General features: G+C 39.5%; 1 protein-coding gene across 1 annotated transcript in view; it reads left to right on the top strand.

The window, feature by feature from the left end:
- The window catches only part of IRAG2 (inositol 1,4,5-triphosphate receptor associated 2), a 122,769-nt gene that overhangs the window by 14,824 nt on the left and 85,973 nt on the right, over positions 1–21,972 (top strand). The window contains exon 3 of the mRNA XM_087855699.1: positions 20,590–20,770. Within this exon, the coding sequence (XP_087711825.1) occupies positions 20,590–20,770 (181 nt within the window). The remainder of the gene's footprint in view (positions 1–20,589; positions 20,771–21,972) is intronic.

Consider the following 21,972-nt stretch of genomic DNA (forward strand, 5'->3'; position numbering starts at 1 on the left):
GTGTTGCATGATTTTTTTTCGAGCTTATCAACTGATTTACCAGCTCCAATCATTGGAACTACTTACACGTCATCAGTGGTCCCTCACTAGAAATATATACCACACATTTATAAAACCACGATACGAAATTTAGCTCAAAGTTGTTCATTTTATTTTATTTTATTTTATTTTATTTTATTTTATTTTATTTTATTTTATTTTATTTTAAGATTATTTATTTGACAGAGATAGAGACAGCCAGCGAGAGAGGGAACACAAGCAGGGGGAGTGGGAGAGGAAGAAGCAGGCTCCCAGCGGAGGAGCCTGATGTGGGGCTCGATCCCATAACGCCAGGATCACGCCCTGAGCCGAAGGCAGACGCTTAACCGCTGTGCCACCCAGGCGCCCCAAAGTTGTTCATTTTAGAGTATGTAAAAGTTAGTATCCTTACAAGATCTAGAGTCACTCCCAAACATAGCCAGTGAAAGAACTGACAACCTGCATGTCCCAGGCAGACAGAGAGCCAAACCACATTCTTAGTGATGCAGGCAGGCTGAGTCCCAGAACCCAGGGGAAGGGAAGAGTCTCACAGGACCAGCCAGGACCTTTCCTTGGCTTCACGCAGAACAGAAATCAAATGTGAGCCGGAGAAAGTGAAAACAGAGTTTATTGAGTAGTGTGACTGATAGATAATAGCAGACGGAGTGTCCAGGAGACTCAGAAAGGAGAGAAGAAGAGTCTCATCCTTGCAAGGGGTTTGTATTAGAGAGACTAGGGTGCATGTTTCTCCAGGAATCCAGGGTAGGGTCCAGTCAAAGGCAAGTATCAAGTGAACAATATGTGTTATTCCATAAATTCTGGAAGATAAGGGTATCGATGCCAGCATCAGCTGAAGTTTGTCTGAAGCTAATGTCCTGGGACATGTTTAGGATATGGCGCTTAAGTGTTATCAGGGGTTCGGGGCCTAGGACAAAACTCAATGACTAACTTTCTGGCCTCTGCCTGTTGCGGGACCACTGAGCCAACAATCAAGAAAGAAATCTCGAGACGTTTTACGGTGCAGCTTTTAGTAACTTTATTTAAGTAGCACAGGGACAGGACCCATGGGCAGAAAGAGCTGCACTTTTACTGGAAGAAGCTGGTGGGTGGTTATACATTTAGTGCTCAAAGAGGAGGGGACATGCAGGGGGTATAAGATCATGAATGCTTTCTTTGAATTTCTACCCATAAAACTTTGGCAAGATTTCTCTGGTGCTTATCATTGAGCTTGATATTAACTCTTTGTGAGACGTACAGGCAGTCATGAGACCCTTTAAGAATTAGCAACCAGCACGTGTGTGATCCTTATCGGAACTATGCAGCCTATAGGTCAGCCTTCTGCGCTAAAGGCAAACATTTTTCTGCTTCCATCCATCATCACCCCTTGAAGTGGGAAGTTGGCTTCTTTGCCTTGTTCAGAGGCAAATTATGGAACATGAGTGAATAGGGCCTAGCAGAAAAACAGCAGAGCTGGAGCCTTTCTAAAATGGAATCCCTTCAGCTTTCCTGCTTCATTAGGACAAAACACGAGACAAGCAAGAAGGAAATAGTTATTTCTAGGAGATAAAGGATCAATAACCAATGGGTCTGGATTTGGGAAAGAAGGAAGGGACAATGTGAATTTTTATTTCTATCTTTTGACTGGGCTGAGGAACAAATCTATTTACAAAAACTCTTGAGGGTGCTCTTTGGGCTTAGGAAATTCTTTAAGACCCTTAGTTCAGACTTCGACCAAGGAGCGAAAGATGCCTGATGAGGACCTGGGGGGTCCTGAATGGTCTTATTTTTAAATATTTATTTATTTGACAGAGGGAGAAGCAGGCTCCCCACCGAGTGGGGAGCCCAATGCGGGAGTCAATCCCAGGACCCTGGGATCATGACCTGGGCTAAAGGCAGACTGAGCCACCCATGTGCCCTTGGATGGTCTTATTTTTAAATGTAACCGTTTAATAGTCTCTTTAGAGTGGAAAGACAATTCAGACAGAGCATAACTAGGATGAATGCTCAAAGGATAGAGGGGAGCAGAAAGAGTTACAGAGTCTTATAGTCCTATTTTAGCTACATTGTTTCTTTTTCATTAGCTTTTTGTAACGAATCTTCCAGTGGTACTACTTTGAAATTTTGAAACATTCTGCATGCCAACTAAAACAGGTATCCCATTCTGTTTCATTTGGGAGCCCTTGCTTTCAAGGGCAATGGCCACTGTATTTCTAGGCTGTCATACCCCTGAGGGCTGGAGCAGTTTGGTAGGACCCTAGCTGCAAATGGAGTTAACCCACGTCTCTGTTCAGCCTTATCTACCTGCAGAGGAAGCGCAGCTCACACTCTGTCCGGCCTCATCTTGAGGCCCCAACCTCACAGTTACCAAGCCGAGCTCCACAGGACACAAAACAAGCTTAGTGAGATTTTAGCTGTGTTTGCTAGGTATCTGAGATTTCTGGAACTATAGTTCTTGGACACGAAATAAGTAGGTGTGCAGGAAGGTGGCATGCACGACTCTTTAGCATTTAAGAATCCCATCAGCGAACTGCAAGCATATTAAAAAAAAAAAAAATCCCATTACCTAAGACTGTGGGTTTCTCAGAGCCAGACTCACACCTAAAAGGGATGTGCCACAGGGTTGGGGTTTGTGTGTGTTTTATAGTGTACCTTGTTGCACGGAAATTTCCTTGAGGTTGGTGGGTGACCTAATGTCAATCTAACCCATTCTGTGACCAACTTATCCTGTCATGGGATTCTTCTGGAGGTGACTAGTGCTCTAACAGCCTTTAAATGCTCAACCTGTGCCTCCCAACTGTTGCAGGTTTTCCTCCTCTGAGATCTCTGCTCCTTTATCTACATAAAATAAGGCAAGCAAACATGTCCACCTTACTGTATCAGTAGTAACCTAGAGATGTTACTGTGGCCTGGCGAATTGTGGTCTGAAAGCTAGGGGCTTGGGCTCCAGGCAGACCTTTCTGGTAGCTCAGTTGGGCTCTGGGCAGAACCACCAGCTCCACTGGACTCTGGGCAAATATGCCAGGTCAGTTGAACTTGGGGCATCACTGTCTGCCCGCACAAGCTGCCCTGCCCTGTGAAGGAAAGCCAATTAGATCAAGAGCTCAAATACAACAGAGCAGAGCTCACCACTGAGAGGAATTTACCCACAGCCCTTGGAAGTGACAAGAAAAACAGCGAACTCCAAGTGTTCACGGGTACCGTGCCTGTGTGTCTCGTCATCCCCAAATGCTGCTGGAAGTCCGCTTGCATCCTCTTGCTGCCACCAAATCTGTTAAAAAACAAAATTTATCTGAGTCCATTTGAAGGTCTCATTGGCTTTATTAAATGATGGATGAACCAGGCAGCATCCCATCTAGCAAATAGGAAGGAATTCAGAGATGTACAAAATAGGTTTGTATAAGGAGAGAGGGGCAAGAACATTCTTAGCAGAAGAGAAGGATTTTCCCAGGCAAGATGGCTTTCCCTTAGGGGGAATAGTGGGGAAGATTTGGGAGGGATTGGGGTGTAGGACGGTGGTGTCTTACCATACGGATTATACCTCTTCTTCCTTTAGGGGATGGAGAGCGCCCATGAGGCAGATTCATTGGTACCCATCAGAAAATTCCCCATTGACCAGTGGAGACTACATTTTTGGGGAGATTGAAACTGCAATTAGATTAGGTATTGAGCTCTGGTTTGGGATGTGGCCTAAGGCACCAATTTGGGCCTGTGGTTTTCTTTTTAATAAGGCCTACATCTGTTCTTTGATTCGGTGATGCAAATGGTGATATTCTATCATTCCTTCCTAATTTATCAGCTGGAATAATTGATACAAAGGAAGTCTACCCTGCCTCCTCAACTATCTAGCTGTCGTAGGTCTTCTTTCCCGAAGGAGAAGCAGGATGAAAGCCTGAGCGTGTTCCTGACCACTCAGGAGTAGGCTGTGGGTACTGTGCCCTCTCACCCCATATGTACACCAGTGCCTGTTTCCTATGAACAAGGACATTTGCTTGCCTGACTACAGAACAATGATCAAAATCTGGATATTTAACATAACTGCAATACTACAGCTTAATTCAAAGTTCTACGTTCAAATATTCTCAGTTGTCCCAATCATATACTTTACAGCTTATTTTCTGGTCCAGGTGCCAATTCAGTTCACACCTTGTATTTAGTTGTCACAGCTCTTCAGTTTCCTTACATCTGGAGAGTTTCTCACTTCCTTGTCTTTTATGACCTTGACATTTTTGAGGCACGTAGGCTAGTTGCTTTGTAGAATGTCCAATATTTCCTCTTGATTATTCAAGCTATATGTTTTCACAGACACACTACAGAAGTGATGTTGTATTCCTCTCAGTACAATATATCAGGATTTTAAACACTTGATCACTTGATTAGTTTAGTGTCTGCCCAATTTCCCCATTTCAAAGTTACTATTATTCCTTTGTCATTAATAAGTTATGGGAAGAAACTTTGAGTCTATGTAAATATCTCATTCCTCATCAGGCTTTCATTCACTAGTTGTAGCATGTATGATATTGTGCTTTATAATAAGAAATATGTATTTGATCTTTGTCCCATTTCTGGCCCTGAGCTCCTAAAACATAAGGAATTTCTTAAATGATGAGAGCCATAAAGGTGACCCTTGTTATGTTAATGAGGTGACTTTTGGGCCTCACCTAAGGACAGGGGGCTGGTTGCTAGAGGAGATAACCACAGGATTAGAAGGTCTAGAACGTTAAGCCATTATTCCCTGACCACAGGTTGGGGGAGGGGCTGGATATTGAGTTCTATCATCAATGGCCAATGATTTAACCAATCTTGCCTATATAATAAAGCTTCCATTAAAAACCCAAAAGGAGAGGGTTTAGCGAGCATCCACGTTGTTGAACATGTGGCCATTTGGAGAGAGTGCTGTGCCAGGGAGAGTTTGGAAGCTCCACGCCCTTTCCCCATTCCCTGCCCTGTGCAGCTCTTCCATCTGGGTGTTCCTGAGTTATATCCTTCTCAAATGAACTGGGGATCTAGTAAGCACAATGTTTCTCTGGGTTTTGTGAGCCACTCTAACAAACCCAAGGAGGGGTCATGGGAACATCCAATCTACAGCAGGTCAGTCAGAAGCACAGGTGATGTCCTGAATTTGGGATTGGCATCTGAAGGTTGTAGGGGTGGGTCCTATGGGATCTGACACCATCACCAGACAGTGTCCAAATTGAGTTGAATTGTAAGATACCCAGCTGGTGTCCAAGAATTGCTTGGATGTGTGTGGGGAAAAGAAAAATCTACGCATCGGAATTTGTGAACAGAAACATGGCATCCATTGATACTTCCTGCCTAAGACAATTACTACTATAATTGTTGCCAAATGGAAACATTTTTTTTATCTCCATCTTTCTTTCTATATTTCTTATTGTCAATCTACTGTAAGGGTTTTACCTTCTTCCTAATTAATAAGTTAATATCTCTGTGAACTCTAGATTCTTCTTATATCTGGTGGTTTATAATCTGTTACTATCATTATTTATTTTGAAGCTCAAATCGTCCCAGAGTTGGCTAGCAGGATATTCTTTAAGGTGGCTCCTATGTCTGTTTGGTGTGTTCCCGTCTGTCTTTGAGCATTTCATTACTCCCTGGTAGCAGCCAGATGTCCCAGGTACTAATACTTTTGACATGTCCTCATTGTTTTTAATAGCTTTTTTTTTCCTGGTATTATAAAAGGCTCTAGGCTTGTCTTGTACATTTCCTGCCCCAACCTTGGAATCATCTATTTCTTTATGTATCCATGATTCTTCTTCATGTGAAATAATAAAGACCACAATCTGGAGGCAAGGGATTGTTGTTATTTATGGGCCTTTTCAGGAGTCAGATCTAGGGAGTACTTAAATTTTTTGAAGATAAAGTACATTATGAGTTCAGCAACTTTGTCCAATGCAAATTTAGTACTATAGGGGTTTTACATATCTCTTCTGTATCTCTATTCCCTTTCTCACCCATAGAAAATCCTGGTCCTCAATGACCCCATTAGAAATGCTCATTTGTTTTATTCTTCAACACAACGTTTTTAGAATAGTAATACCCAAACTGCTTGTACTGTTTCTCTGTTGCTGAATTACCACAAACTTGTTAGCTTAGAACAATACACATTTATTACCCCGTCCCTTCTGTGGAGCAGAAGTACATGCATAGCTTAGCTGGGTCCTCTGCTAAGGAACTCACAAAGTTGTCAAAGTCACAGGTGTCGGCCAGGGCAGCTGTGTTATCTGTTGCTCAACAGGGGACTGACCTGCTTTGGGCAGCAGAATTTACTTGTTTGTGGTTATAGGACTGAGGGTTTCAGATTCTTGCTGTCAGCTAGAGGCATCCCTCAGTTTCTTGCCAGTTGGGCCTCTCAGCATAGGAAGCCCATAACATGGCATCTTGCTTCTTCAAAGCCAGCAGGGGAGTGAGTGACTCCAGCAAGTCAAGAGCCGTGATCTTATGTACCTTAATCATATAATCACATACATGTATATTCCATCATCTTTGCAATGTTCTAGTGGTTAGAAGCAAGACACAGGTCATGCCCATACTCCAGGGAACTACACAAGGATGTAAACATCAGGAGGCAGAGATCAAAAGGGACACCCTGCAATCTGTGTACTTCACTGCCATAGTATGATTGTTGAAAATGATTTAAGATTTTTTTGGGTCATTCTTTTTTTTCTTAGGGAACACGTATGTGTCTTAAGTGTGTATGGGAATGTTTTCAGACTTGTTTTTATAGTCTGCTTTATCTCACTTAGTAATTTTGAGTGCTCATCTGTGTCCACAAATTTTCTTCATATGCTATACATTTTGGGGGTTCTATCATATTTTATTTAACCAATCTGTCTCAATTGGATATTACTTTTTCTCTATTATAAACAGCATAATAATGAATATTCTTGCAGCAAAGCATTTCCACGCACCCTTAATTATATTGTAGGACGAATGGCATTTACTTATTTCTAGAAAGCTGCTCTGCTTGAGCAGGATTTAAGGAGCGATTTCCCTGAAGGAAATAAGGAAGCTCCACTGAAGGGAGATGTTAATCAGGGCTCTTCGGAGAAACAGAACCAACAGGGTGTGTGTGTGTGTAGATAGGGAGGTAGATTTCTTGTAAGGAATTAGCTGACGTGATTATGGAGGCAGGCAAGTCCCAAGATCTGCCTGGTAAGTCAGCAATCTAGAGACCTGAGGAGCTAATCGTTTAGTTCCAGTCAGATTCCAAAGCTTCCCCACGGAGAATCAGGAAAGCTTGTGCTATAGTTCCTGTCCAAAGGCAGCCTCAAGACCAAAGAATGGCTGACGGTTCCGTTCGAGTCCAAAAGCAGGAAGAAAGCTGATGTTCCAGTTCAAGCAAAGGCAGCCAGGCAGAAAGAATTCTCTCTCACTTAGAGGAGGGCCCACCTTTTTGTTCTACTCCGGCTCACCCTCATTAGGGAGGACAATCTGTATTAGTTAGTCTACCAATTTAAATGCTCATCTCCTCTAAAAATACCTTCACAGAAACATCCAGAATAAACATTTGACCAAATATTTGGACATCCCATGGCCCAGTTAAGTTGACACATAAAGATCCATGACAGGGGGTGCCTGGGTGGCACAGCGGTTAAACGTCTGCCTTCGACTCAGGGCGTGATCCCGGCGTTCTGGGATCGAGCCCCACATCAGGCTCCTCCGCTAGGAGCCTGCTTCTTCCTCTCCCACTCCCCCTGCTTGTGTTCCCTCTCTCGCTGGCTGTCTCTATCTCTGTCGAATAAATAAATAAAATCTTTAAAAAAAAATTAAAAAAAAAAATCCATGACCGGAGGCCTTTTCAGTTTGAGGTATATGATAGAGGGCTTAGAGTTTTCATGGAGGAAAATAAAATAAAGATATTCTTGTTGGCTTCACAGCTCTCTTTTCAATTCTACAAACAAAAGGAATAAAAGTCATCTCTCTAAATGTATTAAGTTTTCCCCTTCTCAGTACCTCCTAACACTGCCAAATGACATTTGCCATTAAATTAATACAGATCTTCCTCAACTTGTGATTGTTTCACCCCAACAATCCATTGTAAGTTGAAAATACCCTAAACTAAAAATGCACTTCATACGCTTAACCTACCGAACATCATGGCTTAGTCTGGTCTACCTAAGTGCTCAGAAGACTTTTATTCACCTACCGTTGGGCAAAATCATTTAATACGGAGCTTATTTGATAATAAAGTATTGAATACCTCCTGTAATGAATTTGTATCAGAAGTGAAAAACAGAATGGTTGTATGGGTACAAAACGTTTGTAAGTATATTCGTGGTTTACCTTTAGGATCTCAAGGCTGACTGGGAGCCGAGGCTCACTGCTACTATCTAGCAACAAGAAAGTATCCTATCGCGTATCACTAGCCAGGGAAAAGATGAAAATTCAAAATTTGAAGTACAATTTCTACTGGATGTGTGTTGCTTTACTGTAAAGTCAAAAATCACACCATTGTAAGTTGGGGACTAGCTGTACTCTTTAAAGTTATTCCTTCTCCTTTACGACGACTCATTCCCCTCATCACTAGACTTCCTTTCTTAGTCTAGATTTACATCCTTAAGGGAAGAATCTTCACGCCTGCATCCACCCCGTCCCCAGAGCGTATATCTCAAGGCAGGCTTCAGTTAGAAGTAAAAGAGATGTCTTCTGCTTGAGTAAGATTGGTGTGTCAATTACTAATGCAATTTCTGAATGTGATGGTAGGACTGACTATATCTGAGAATGACCTCTCCACATCAGTATACCCAAAAAAGATTCAAAGTACTTACTTGAGATTGAAATTTCATCTAGGGTAGAGGGGAAACTACCTTCACTGAATGACTTTGTTTTTTCTCCGCATTTTCATATTTAACTAATAACACTTTTTTTGTGTGTGTGCTCTGAGAAAAATATATGTGGTGGTTAATTTTTAACTTTATTTTTGAAATATAGTTGGCATAAAATGTTACATTCATTTCAAGTGTACAACATAGTGATTCAACAAGTCTATATGTTATGCTGTGCTCACCCCAAGTGTAGCTGCCCTCTGTCACCACACCACACTATTACAGTACTACTGACTCTATTCCCTATATTGTGCATTTTATCCTGACTTTTTCTTTTTCTTTTTTAAAGATTTTATTTATTTATTTGAGAGAAAGTAAGTGAGCAGGGGGAGGGGCAGAGGGAGAGAGAGAATCTCAAGTCGACTCCATACTGAGTGCGGAGCCCGATACAGGGCTCAGTCTCATGACCCTGAGATCGTGACCTGAGCCAGGATCAAGAGTTGGATGCTTTGCAGACTGAGCCACCCAGGCACCCCTCCCTATGACTTTTTCTGTAACTGAGAGACTGTGTCCCCCACTTCTCTTCACTTGTTTTGGCCATCCCCTGACCACTTCTCCTCTGGCAACCATCAGTATGTTCTCTGTATGTATGGGTCTGTTTCTGCTTCTTGTTGTTTTACTTATTCTTTAATTGTTTTAGATTCTACATGTAAGTGAAATCATATGGTATTCGTCTCTAACTTACTTCACTTGGCATAATACCCTCTGTGTTTTCACAAATGGCAAGATTTTTTTATTTCTGAGTTATCTTCCTTTTTTGTGGCTGAGTAATATTCCATTATGTATATATAATGCATTTTTATATATATGTAATGCATTTTAAAATGCAAACTCATCCCTATGTGGGGTGTGTGTGTGTGTATTTGTATGTATACACACCGTATCTTCTTTATCCACTCATCAATCAGTGGACACTTGGGCTGCTTCTGTATCTTGGCTATTGTAAATAATGGTGCAGTAAACATAGGGCTGCATATATCTTTTCAAATTAGTGTTTTTGTAGTCTTTGAGTAAATACCCAGTAGTGGAATTACTGGATCATATGGTAGTTCTATTTTTAATTTTTTGAGGAACCTCCATACTGTTTTCCAGAGCGGCTGCACCAGTTTGCATTCCCACCAACAGTACATGAGGGATCCTTTTTCTCCACATCTTTGCCAACACTTGTTGTTTCTTGTGGTTTTTATTTTAGTCATTCTGACAGCTGTGAGGTGATATCTCATTGTGGTTTTGATTTTCATTTCCATGAAAATGAGTGATATTGAACATCTTTTCATGTGTCTGTTGGCCATCTGGATGTCTTTTCTGGAGAAATAGCTGTACATGTCTTCTGCCCATTTTTTAATTGATTGTTTATTTGGTGTTCAGTTGTATAAGTTCTTTATATAATCTGGATACTAACCCTTTATCAGATACGTTATTTGCAAATATATTCTTCCATTTTGAAGTTTGCCTTTGAGTTTTCTTGATTTTTTTTTTCCTTCACTGTGCAGAAGCTGTTTATTTTGATATAATCCCAAAAGCTCATTTTAGCTTTTATTTCCTTTGCCTCAGGAGAAATACCTAGAAAAATGTTGCTCCAGCTCGTGTCAGAGAAATTACTGCCTGTGTTCTCTTCTAGAATTTTTATGGTTTCAGGTCTCATATTTCGGTCTTTGTTTAAAATGTAAATCCATTCCAATGTTTACTTCATTTTATGTAGTAATTTACAACATCTGCTATTGATTCTTTAGTGTTCACATTATGTGAACTATCTCTTGATATTGACTGCTATACAAAGAAATTATATTTGTCAATATTTGTAGGATCCTACAATAATCCAGCTGTTTATACAATAGAATCTGAAATTATATTTTTGAATCATGAACACATAAAGGACCTATAGCAAATCAAGCATATTTTATGAAATATAATACAACCAAATAATGTAGATCAACACAGTTCTTTCTTTCTCTGTCTTTTCTACAAACGTCAGGCAAGAGGTATGACTTAAAATATTTTTATGATCTGTGATTCCAGTTGTAAAAGAACCTCTTATTTCAGTAAATATCCTGTCTCTTCTCTCTCTTTTGCCCTAAATTCCATTGTATAGATCTTTCTTTTTTTTTCTTTTTCTTTCTCTTCCCTTTCTTTTCTTTTTTCTTTATTTTCCCATTTTGTCTTTAATTTCTGGTTTCTTTCATTGAAATAAATTTCATCTGTACTGCTTCCTTTCAGAGATTTATTGAGGATTTCTTTGTGGTCCGTTTTTTTGTTTTGTTTTCTTTCAGGTGTAGAATTTATTGATTCATCACTTACATGTAACACCCAGTGCTCATCACAACAAGTGTCCTCCATAATACCCATCACCCATTTAACCCATCCCCCTGCCCACCTCCCCTCCAGCAACCCTTAGTTTGTGCTCTATAGTTAAGAGTCTATTTTATGGTTTGCCTCTCTTTCTCTTTTTTTCCCCCATGCTCATCTGTTTTGTTTCTTAAATTCCACATGTGAGTGAAATCATATGGTATTTGTCTTTCTCTGACTGGCTTATTTCACTTAGCATAATCCTCTCTAGCTCTATCATGTCATTTTCATTCATTTTGATAGCTGAGTAACATTCCAGTGTGTGTGTGTGTGTGTGTGTGTGTGTGTGTGTGTGTCTACACACACCACATCTCGTCTATCCACTCATCACCTGATGGACATTTGGGTTCTTTCAGTAATTTGGCTATTTTTGATAATGCTGCTATATAAACATCAGGGTGACATGTATCCCTCTGAGTCAGTATTTTTGTAACCTTTGAGTAAATACCTAGTAGTGAAATTGCTGGGTCATAGAGTAGTTCTATTTTTAACTTTCTGAGGCACCTCCATACTGTTTTTCAGAGTGGCTGTACCAGTCTGCATTTCCACCAACAGTATAAGAGGGTTCCCCTTTCTCCTCATCCTCGCCAACATCTGTTGTTCCCTGTGTCATTAATTTTAGCCACTCTGGGGATGTCTGAGTGGCTCAGTTGGTTAAGCGTCTGCCTTCGGCTCAGGTCATGATTCCGGAGTCCTAGGACTGAGTCCCGCATTGGGCTCCTTGGTCAGCGGGGAGCCTGCTTCTACCTCTGCCTGCTGCTCCCTCTGCTTGTGCTCTCTCTCTGACAAATAAATAAAATCTTTAAAAAATATATTTTTAGCCATTCTGACACGTGTGAGGTGATATCTCATTGTAGTTTCGATTTGTATTTCCCTGATGATGAGTAATGTTGAGCATCTTTTCATGTGTCTGTTGGCCATCTGGATGTCTTCTTCAGAAAAATGTCTTCTCATGTCTTCTGCCCATTTTTTAACGGGATTATTTGTTTTTGAAGTGTTGAGTTTGATAAGTTCTTTATAAATTTTGGATACTAACCCATTATCAGATATGTCATTTGCAGATATCTTCTCTCATTACAATGTTGCCTTTTAGTTTTATTGATTGTTTCCTTCACTGTACAAAAGCTTTTTATCTTGATGTAATCCCAAAAGTTTATTTTTGTTTTTGTTTCCCTTGCCTCAGAAGACATGTCTAATAAGAAGTTGGCTATGGCTTATTGCCTGTGTTCTTAGAATTTTGATGGTTTCCTCTCTCACATTTAGGCCTTGCATTCATTTTGAATTTATTTTTCTGTATGGTATAAGAAAGTGGTCCAGTCTCATTCTTTTGCATGTTGCTGCTCAGTTTTCCCAGCACTATTTGTTGAATAGTCTTTTTCCCATTGGATATTCTTTCCTGCTTTGTCAAAGATTAGTTGGCCATACAGTTGTGGGTCCATTTCTGCGCTTTCTGTTCCATTGACCTATGTGTCTTTTTGTGCCAGCACCATACTGTCTTGATCACTATAGCTCCGTAATATAACTTGAAGTCTGGAATTGTGATGCCTCCAGCTTTGCTCTTCCTTTTCAAGATTGCTTGGGCTATTTGGGGTCTTTTGTGGTTCCATACAAATTTTAGGATTGTTTGTTTTAGCCCTGTGAAAAGTGCGGCTGGTATTTTGATAGGGATTGCATTAAATATGCAGATTGCTTTGGCTAGTATAGACGTTTTAACAATGTTTGTTCTTCCAATCCATGAGCATGGAATGTTTTTCCATTTCTTTGTATCTTCAGTTTCTTTCGTAAGTGTTCTGTAGTTTTCAGAGTAGAAATTTTTTACTTCTTTAATTAGGTTTATTCATAGGTATCTTATGGTTTTTGGTGCAATTGTAAATGGGATTGATTCCTTTTCTCTTTCTTCTGCTTCATTACTGGTGTGTAGAAATGCAACAGATATCTGTATTTTGATTTTGTATTCCGTGACTTTACTGAATTCATGTATCAGTTCTAGCAATTTTTTGGTAGAGCCTTTTGGATTTTTTACAGAGTATTGTGTTTGCAAATAATGAAAGTCTGACTTCTTCCTTGCTGATTTGGATGCCTTTTATTTCTTTTTGTTGTCTGATTACAAAGGCTAGGACTTCCAATACTATGTGAAATAATAGTGGTGAGAGTAGATATCCCTGTCTTTTTCCTGACCATAAGGAAAAGCTCTCAATTTTATACTGATTAAGGATGATATCAGCTGTGGGTTTTTTGTATATGGCCTTTATGATGTTGAGGTATGTTCCCTCTATCCTTACTTTGCTGAGAGTTTTTCTCATGAATGGATGCTGTACTTTGTCAAATGTTTTTCTTTATCTGTTGAGAGGATCATATGGTTCCTATCCTTTCTTTTATTAATGTGGTGTATCACGATGATTGATTTGCAAATATTGAACCACCCCTGCAGCCCAGGAATAAATCCCACTCGATTGTGGTGAATGATTCTTTTAATGTACTGTTGGATTCTATTTCCTAGTATTTTGTTGAGAATTTTTACGTTTAGATTCATCAGGGATATTGGCCTGTATTTCTTTTTATAGTGGGGTCTTTGTTTGCTTTTGGAATCAGGGTAATGCTGGCCTTGTAGAATGAGTTTGGATGTTTTCCTTCTGTTTCTGGTGTGGTTTTTTTTGTTTTGTTTTGTTTTTTGGAATAGTTTGAGAAGTCATATTTAGGTCTTTATTTTGAGTTTATTTTTGTGTATGGTATAAAAATGTGGTCCTTTTTCATTCATTTCCATGTAGCTGTCCAATACCAGCTTTTCCTAATACCATTTGTTGAAGACTTTTTTCAGTTGCATATTCTTGCCTCCTTTGTCAAAGATTAATTGGCCATATAAGTGTGGGTTTATTTCCAGGCTTTCTTTTCTGTTCTTTTGATCTATTTGTCTATTTTTATGCCAGTACCATACTGTTTTGATTACTACAGTTTTGTAGTATATCTTGAAATATGGGAATGTGATACCTCCAGTTTTGTTCTTTTTCAAGATAGCTTTGGCAATTTGAGATCTTTTGTGGTTCCATACAAATTTTAGGATTATCTGTTTTAATTCCATGAAAAATGCTATTGGTATTTTGATAAAGCTTGCATTGAATCTATAGATTGCTTTGGGTAGTATGGACACTTCAACAATATTTGTTCTCCCAATCCATGAGCATGGAATATCTTTCTATTCATTTGTGTCATCTTAAATTTCTTTCATCAGTGTTTTATAGTTTTCAGAGTACAGGTCTTTCATGTACTTGGTTAGGTTTATTCTTAGGTATTGGTGCAATTGTAAATGGGATTGTTTTCTTAATTTCTCTTTCTACTACGTCATTATTAAGATATAGAAATGTAATGGATTTCTGTATATTGATTTTGTATCCCGTGACTTCACTGAATTCATTAGTTCTAGTACTTTTTTGGTGGAGTCCTTGGGTATTCTTTTTTTAAAAGATTTTATTTATTTGACAGAGAGAGACACAGTGAGAGAGGGAACACAAGCAGAGGGAGAGGGAGAAGTGGGTTTCCCACTGAGCAGAGAGCCCAACGCGGGGCTCAATCCCAGGACCCTGGGATCATCACCTAAGCTGAAGGCAGACGCTTAACAACTGAGCCACCCAGGCACCCCGAGTCTTTGGGTATTCTATATATAGTCTCATGTCATCTGCAAATAATGAAAGTTTTACTTCTTCCTCACCAATTTGGATGCCTTTTATTCCTTTTTCTTGTCTGATTGCTGGGGCCAGGACGTCTAGTGCTATGTTGAATAAAAGTGGTGAGAGTGGACATTTTTGTCTATTTCCTGCTCTCAGGGGAAAAGCTTTCAGTTTTTCCCCATTAAGTAAGATGTTAGCTGTGGGTTTTTTATATCTGACCTTTATTACGTTGAAGTATGCTCCCTCTAAACCTACTTTGTTGAAGGTTGTTTGTTTTATTTAAATCATGAATGATATTGTACTTTGTCAAGTGCTTTTTTTGCGTCTACTGAAATGATTTTTTTCATTTTTATCCTTTTTATCCTTTCTCTTGTTGATGTGATGTATCACATTTATTGATTTGCAAATACTGAACCACCCTTGCATCCCAGAAATAAATCCCAGTTAATCACAAAGAAGGATTTTTTAAAATGTATTGTTGGATTCTGTTTGCTAGGATTTTTGCATTTATGGTCATCGGAGATATTAGCCAGTAGTTTTTGTTTTTTGTTTTTTGTAGTGTCTTTATCTGTTTTTGGTATCAGGTAATCCTGGCTGCATAGAATGAATTTGGAAGCTTTTCCTTCTCTCCTATTTTTTTTGGAAGAGTTTGAGAAGAATAGGTATTAACTCTTCTTTAAATGTTTGGTAGAATTCATCTGTGAAATCATCTGATTCTGGGAGGTTTTTGTTTGCTGGGAGGTTTTTGTTTGTTTGGTTTCTAATTACAGATGCAATCACATTGCTGGTAATTGGTATGTTCACATTTTCTATTTTTTTCTTATTCAGTTTTGGGTGGTTGTGTGTTTCTAGGAGTTTGTCCATTTCTTCTAGTTTGTCCAATTTGTTGGCATATAACTTTTCATAATATTCTCTTATAATCCTAATCCTTTGGGGTTTTTTTGTTGTGTTGATTCTTTTTTTCTCCCTCTCCCTCTCTCTTTCTTTCTTCCTTTCTTTCTCCTTTTCTTTCTCCCTTCCTCTCTCTCTCTCTCTCGCTCTTTCCCTTCCTTCCTTTCTTCCTCTTTTTCTTTTCCTTCCCCTCCCCTCCCCCTCCCCCTCCCCCTCCCCTTTCCTCTTTCCCCTTCCCCTTTCCCCTTCCCCCTTCCCCTTTCCCCTTCCCCTTTTTCCTCACCCCTTCCCCTTCCCCTTTCCCCTTCCCCTTCCCCTTTTTCCTCACCCCTTCCCCTTCCCCTTTCCTCTTCCCCTTTCCCCTTCCCCTTTCCCCTTCCCCTTTTCCCTCACCCCTTCCCCCTTCCCCCTTCCCCCTTCCCCCTTCCCCCTTCCCCCTTCCCCCTTTCCCCTTCCCCTTCCCCTTTCCCCTTCCCCTTTCCCCTTCCCCTTCCCCCTTCCCCCTTCCCCCTTCCCCCTTCCCCTTCCCCTTCCCCTTCCTTTTCCCCTTTTTTCCTCATGAGCCTGGCTAAAGATTTATTAATTTTGCTGATCTTTTCACAGAACCAGATCCTGGTTTCATTGGTCTCATATATTGTTATTTTAGTTTCTGTTTTGTTTATTTCTGTTCTAATCTTTATTATTTCCTTTTTCTACTGGTTTGGGGGTTTCATTTGTTCTTTTTTTTTTTTTTTTCCCTTCTACATCCTTTATATGTATAGCTAGGTTTTTATTTGAGATTTTTCTTGCTCCTTGAGTTAGGCCTGTACTTCTATAATCTTCCCTATTAGAAAAGCTTTTGCTACATTCCAAAGAGGTGGGGTCATCGTGGTTCCAATTTAAGTTGTCTCCATGTATTTTTTTATTTTATCTTTAATTTCTTGGTTGACCCACTCATCGTTTAGTACCATGTTATTTAACCTTTTTAATTTGTGTCCTTGTCAGATTTTTTTTCTTGTGCTTGATTTCTAGTTTCATAGTGCTGTGGTCTGAAAAGATGCATAGTATGACTTGTCTTTTTTAATTTGTTGAGACCTGTTTTGTGGCCTAACATGTGTTCTATTCTGGAAAACGTTTCCTGTGCACTTGAGAAGAATATGAATTCTTCTGTTTTAGGATGGAGTGTTCTCTCTCTCTCTCTCTTTTTTTTTTTTTTTTTTTTTTTTAAGAGAGAGAGCACTAACAGTGTAGAGAGGGAGATGGAGAGCAGACTCCCCACTGAGGGGGAAGCCCAACATGGGTCTTGATCCCAGGACCCTGAGATCATGACCTGAGCTGAAGGCAGATGCTTAACCAACTGAGCCACCCAGGCGCCCCTTGATGGAATGTTCTGAATATATCTGTTAGGTCCATCTGGTCCAATGTGTCATTCAAAGCCACTGTTTCGTTGATGTTCTGTCTAGATGATCTATCCATTGATGTAAGTGGAGTATATCTTTTTGTATAGCTCCCTTTATCAGTAGTATCCTTCTTTCTCTCTTGTTAAGTCTTTGGTTTAAAGTCCATTTTGTCTGACATAGTATTACTACCCTAGCTTTCTTTTCACTTCCATATGCATGACAAATGCTTTTCCATCCCTTCACCTTCAATCTGCTTGTGTCTTTAGGTCTGAAATGAGTCTCTTGCAGGCAGCATATCAATAGTTCTTGCTTGTTTATCCATTCGGTCACCCTAGTTTTTTGACTGGAACATTTAGTCCATTTACATTCAAAGTAATTGATAAGTATGTTCTTGTTGCCATTTTGTTGTTTGTTTTATAGTTGTTTTTGTAGTTCTTTGTTCCTTTCTTCTCTTGTTCTCTTCTTTCATGGTTTGCTGGCTTTCTTTCTTTTTTTTCCTCCCATATCATACAGTCTTTTTTTTTCCCCCATAGGACATGCGCTATGATTTGCAGCATAGGAGAGAATCTTAGGAATCAAAATTTGTGCTTCAAAGACATGTACATCGGGATGGAAAGGACATAAATTAATCTAAGTGGAAGCTTTGAGTATTGGGTTCTATATTTGGTTCTTGTGACATTCCAGAAGTATTTGCCTATTTATCTTAATCTATACAAATCTTAATCTACATAAATCTTTATGCTTCTGATAAGAAGTGTTTGGTAAGCTTTTCAAGGTCACTCCCATAGCCTACCTTCTACATATCCTTAAGAATTCTATGAAGGGGCATTTCTTCTTCTTAGATATAGAAAGCACATGAGTCCCCAAAATATTGGCTGCTTTTAATGTTTTCTTAATGGCTACAATAAAGTGTGATGGTTAATTCTATGTGTCACTTGATTGGAATAAGGGATGCCCAGATAGTGGTCAAATTTTATTTATGGGTGTATCTGAGAGGGTGTCTCTGGAAGAGGTTAACATTTGTTTTCATTTGTTTTATTTTGGGCTTTTGGGGATTTTTAATCTTTTTTGTGTGATTTTTTTTTTCAAATTTTTATTTTAATTCTAGTTAACATGTAATATAATATTGGTTTCAGGTGTAGAATTTATTGATTCATCACTTACATACAGCACCCAGTGCTCAAACACAACAAGTGCCTTCCTTAATACCCATTATCTATTTACCTACTTTTCCTCCATCAATCCTCAGTTCTGTATATTTAAGTCTTTTATGGTTTGCTTCCCCTTTTTTCCCCTTCCCCTTTGTTCATCTGTTTTGTTTCTTAAATTCCATGTATGAGTGAAATCATATTTTATTTGTCTTTCTCTGGCTTATTTCACTTAGCACAATATACTCTAGCTCCATCCATGTCATTGCAAATAGCAAGATTTCATTCTTTTGGATGACTGAATAATATTCCATTGTGTGGAATTCCATATGTCTCTGTGTGTGTGTGTGTGTGTGTGTGTGTGTGTGTGTGTGTGTGTGTGTATGTGTGTGTCCATCATAAGTCGATGGACATTTGGGCTCTTTCCATACTGGTTTTCTTTGGTTATATCCTTGGTTCCTTTCTTTTTATTTTTTGCATATCTGTTACAGGTTTTTGATTTGTGATTACCATTAGGTTTTATATAACATCTTGTACATATAGCCCATTATGTTAAGTTGATGGCCATTTAAGTTTGAACCCAGTCTTAAAGCACTAAGTTTTTACTCCTCTGCCACCCGTATTTTTGCTATATAGTTTCATCCTTTATTTTGTGACTTCCTTGACTGATTTTTATAAATATACTTAATTGTGATGCTTTTGTTCTTAACTCCTGCTCGTCTTTCTACTTATAGAATCCCAGTCAACATTTATTGTAAGGCTAGTTATTGGTCATGAATTTCTTTAAATTTTGTTTGGGAAACTCATTATCTCTCCTTCTTTTCTGAATGATAGCCTTGCTGGATAGAGTATTCTTGGTTGCACTTTTTTTTGTCCCCCAGCACTTTGAATATATATCATGCCACTCTCCTCTGGCCTGCAGAGTTTCTGCTCAAACATCAGCTGAAAGCCTTATGGGGTTTCCTTCATATGTAACTGTTTTCTTTCTCGTTTCTTTTCTATCCTTTAATCTTTTCTTTTCTTTTCTTTCTTTCTCTTTCTTTCTTATGCCTGCTTCTTTCTTGTTAAACCCCACTGATTTTAAGAACTTGCAAAGTTAAAGCCCCTCTGGTTTTCAAAGCCAAATGTTAGGGGGATTCATCTTCCCAGTGGGGATCCCCCATGCCTGGGATGCCTGGTGTGGGGTGTGCTTCTTTCTCTTCTCTGTGCCTGTGGTGTCCCTCCCTCCTGTGGACAATCTCATGAGTCAGTTTTGTTCCCAGTCGTGTCTCTACCCTTCCTACCTTTTTGATGTGGCCTTTTTTCTACATTTAGCTGTGGAGAGTCTGTTCTGCCAGTGTTCGGGTTATGTTCTGGATTGTTTATGTCGATGTGGGTGTTATCTAGGTGTATCCATGGGAGGAGGTGAGTTTAGGATCCTCCTACTCTCCCATCTTCCCCAGCTGTCCTACAAGTTTTATGGTGTTATATTTCACTAATTTGACCCTTAATCCATTTTGAGTTTATTTTTGTTTGTGGTGTAAGAAAGTGATCTAGTTTCATTCTCTTTCATGTAGCTGTCCAGTTTTCCCAGCAACACTTTTTGAAGAGACTGTTTTCTCCATTATATATTCTTGCCTCCTGTGTCAGAGATTAATTGACCACATAAGCATGGGTTTATTTCTGGGCTCTGTGGTCTGTTTTATTGACCTATGTGTCTGTTTCTGTGCCAGTACCATACTGTTTTGATTACTACAGCTTTGTAATATAACTTGAAATCTAGGATTGTGATGCCTTCAGCTTTGTTCTTCTTTTTCAAGATTGTTTTGGCTATTTGGGGTTGTTTGTGGTTCCATACATGTTTTAGGATTATTCTAGTTCTGTAAAAGATGCTGTTGGTATTCCCTGAATGCTTTTTAAGGAAAGAATGGGAGACAAAAACCAGGTGGCCTTTTGATTACTTTCACAAGTGATTATGGATTATATATATCCTGCATATTTAAACCTCACAACAACTGTGTATGGTAGGTTTTATCATCCCCTCCCACAGATAAGGACACTGAGGCTTAAAGAGATTAAGAAATGTTCCCAAATCTACACACCTGGCACATTCCAGAGCCAAGATTTGACACTAGGTCCGTTTGACTTCAGCTCAAGGCCAGTGCTCTTGCCACTCTACCATGCCAACTCAACAGGCCTGTGAAGGTTATATGGTATGTTTCCAGGGCCCAAGAATCCTGAAAGAGTTGAGCACTTCACTCTTCACTTTTAAAACATAATCTTAATACATTTTTCAAAATTAATTTGCCTTCTTCCTAAGGTTCAGTTGGAGTTGACAAAATAACAGATTACCTGAGACAAGCAAGTAGTCAAAATTCTGAAGACAGTGGACTTGAGGAGGTATGGAACATACTTGAGCCTGAAAAGAGAGACCTGCATGTGGACCTGGAAATTCTTTGTGCCGTCATGAAAGAATGGATGGCTTGCTGTAGAAACAAACGGTAATCATTGGGGCTCCTGGGTGGCACAGTCGGTTGAGTCTGACTCTTGGTTTTGGCTCAGGTCCTGATCTCAGGGTCATGAGAACGAGTCCTGTGTCTGGCTCTGCACTCAGTGCAGAGTCTGCTTGAGACTCCCTCCCTTTCTCCCTTTGCCCTCCCCCCCTGTTCCCACACCCACGTGCGCATACTTATGCGCGCGCGCTCTCTCAAATAAATCTTCTAAAAAAAATGGTAATCGTAAGTCCCAGCAGGATGCATGTCCAAGTTCTGTTTTAACAACTGATTACAATTAATGCTAATCACCGTTTTTTTGTGTTGTTGGAAGTACTATAATCCAGTGCTCCTCATGCTTTAGCATGCACTGGACTCACCTGAACTATTTATCATACCTGATTGTCGCCCCCAACCATGATTCGGCAGGTCTGGGGTGAAGCCTGATAATTTTCATTTCTAACATATTTCCAAGCGATAGTGATGCTGTGAGTGTATGTGTGTGCATGGGCGTGATGAGCATACTTTGAGAATGTATTGTATCAATTATGTTAATCCTAATAACATCCATTTATCATGATTGGGGCAGCACATTATTATTATGTTTTCACAAAGAATTGAGCTGACATAGGAGTCAAGCAAATTATTGATAATGGCCGGCAAATCTCCAAATGCATTTAAACTCAGAGTGGGTGCCCGTTAGAGGTCAGTGGGGACAATTAGGCAGTGAATATAATTTGAAAACCTAGGATAAAGGGAAGCTAAAGGGAAAAGGAAAAAAGCAGTGGAACTGAAAAAAAGAGATGAAGAAGGAGAAGAGTATGCATGATATCAGCTGTCCCTGGTGGAACCTCGAGAAATTTTACCTTCTTTCACAGGAAGCCTAGTTTCTCTGGCTTTTAATCAGCCACTGATATCCAGCTATCAGCTTATATTTACTAGGAATTTTCTTAAATAACACTGCAAGCCTGAAAAGTGACAAAACTTGCTAGATTTCATGTAGATGACTCAAGAAAAGATGACCAAAATGTTGTTTGCCAAGAACAAGTTAGTCATGAAAACAACATAAACACCTAAAAATATCTAATTTTACCGGTAATCAAAGAAATACAAATGAAGACAACATGTTAGTTTTACCCATCGGTTTAGCAAAGTTTTAAAAGAATAACTCTACCCCATGTTGTCAGGGCAGGTGGAGAAATAAGGCTCCT

The sequence above is a fragment of the Ursus americanus genome, chromosome 25, assembly GCF_024610735.1.
Source record: "Ursus americanus isolate L20-20 chromosome 25, mUrsAme1.1.p, whole genome shotgun sequence".
In the NCBI taxonomy this organism is placed as follows: Eukaryota; Metazoa; Chordata; class Mammalia; order Carnivora; family Ursidae; genus Ursus; species Ursus americanus.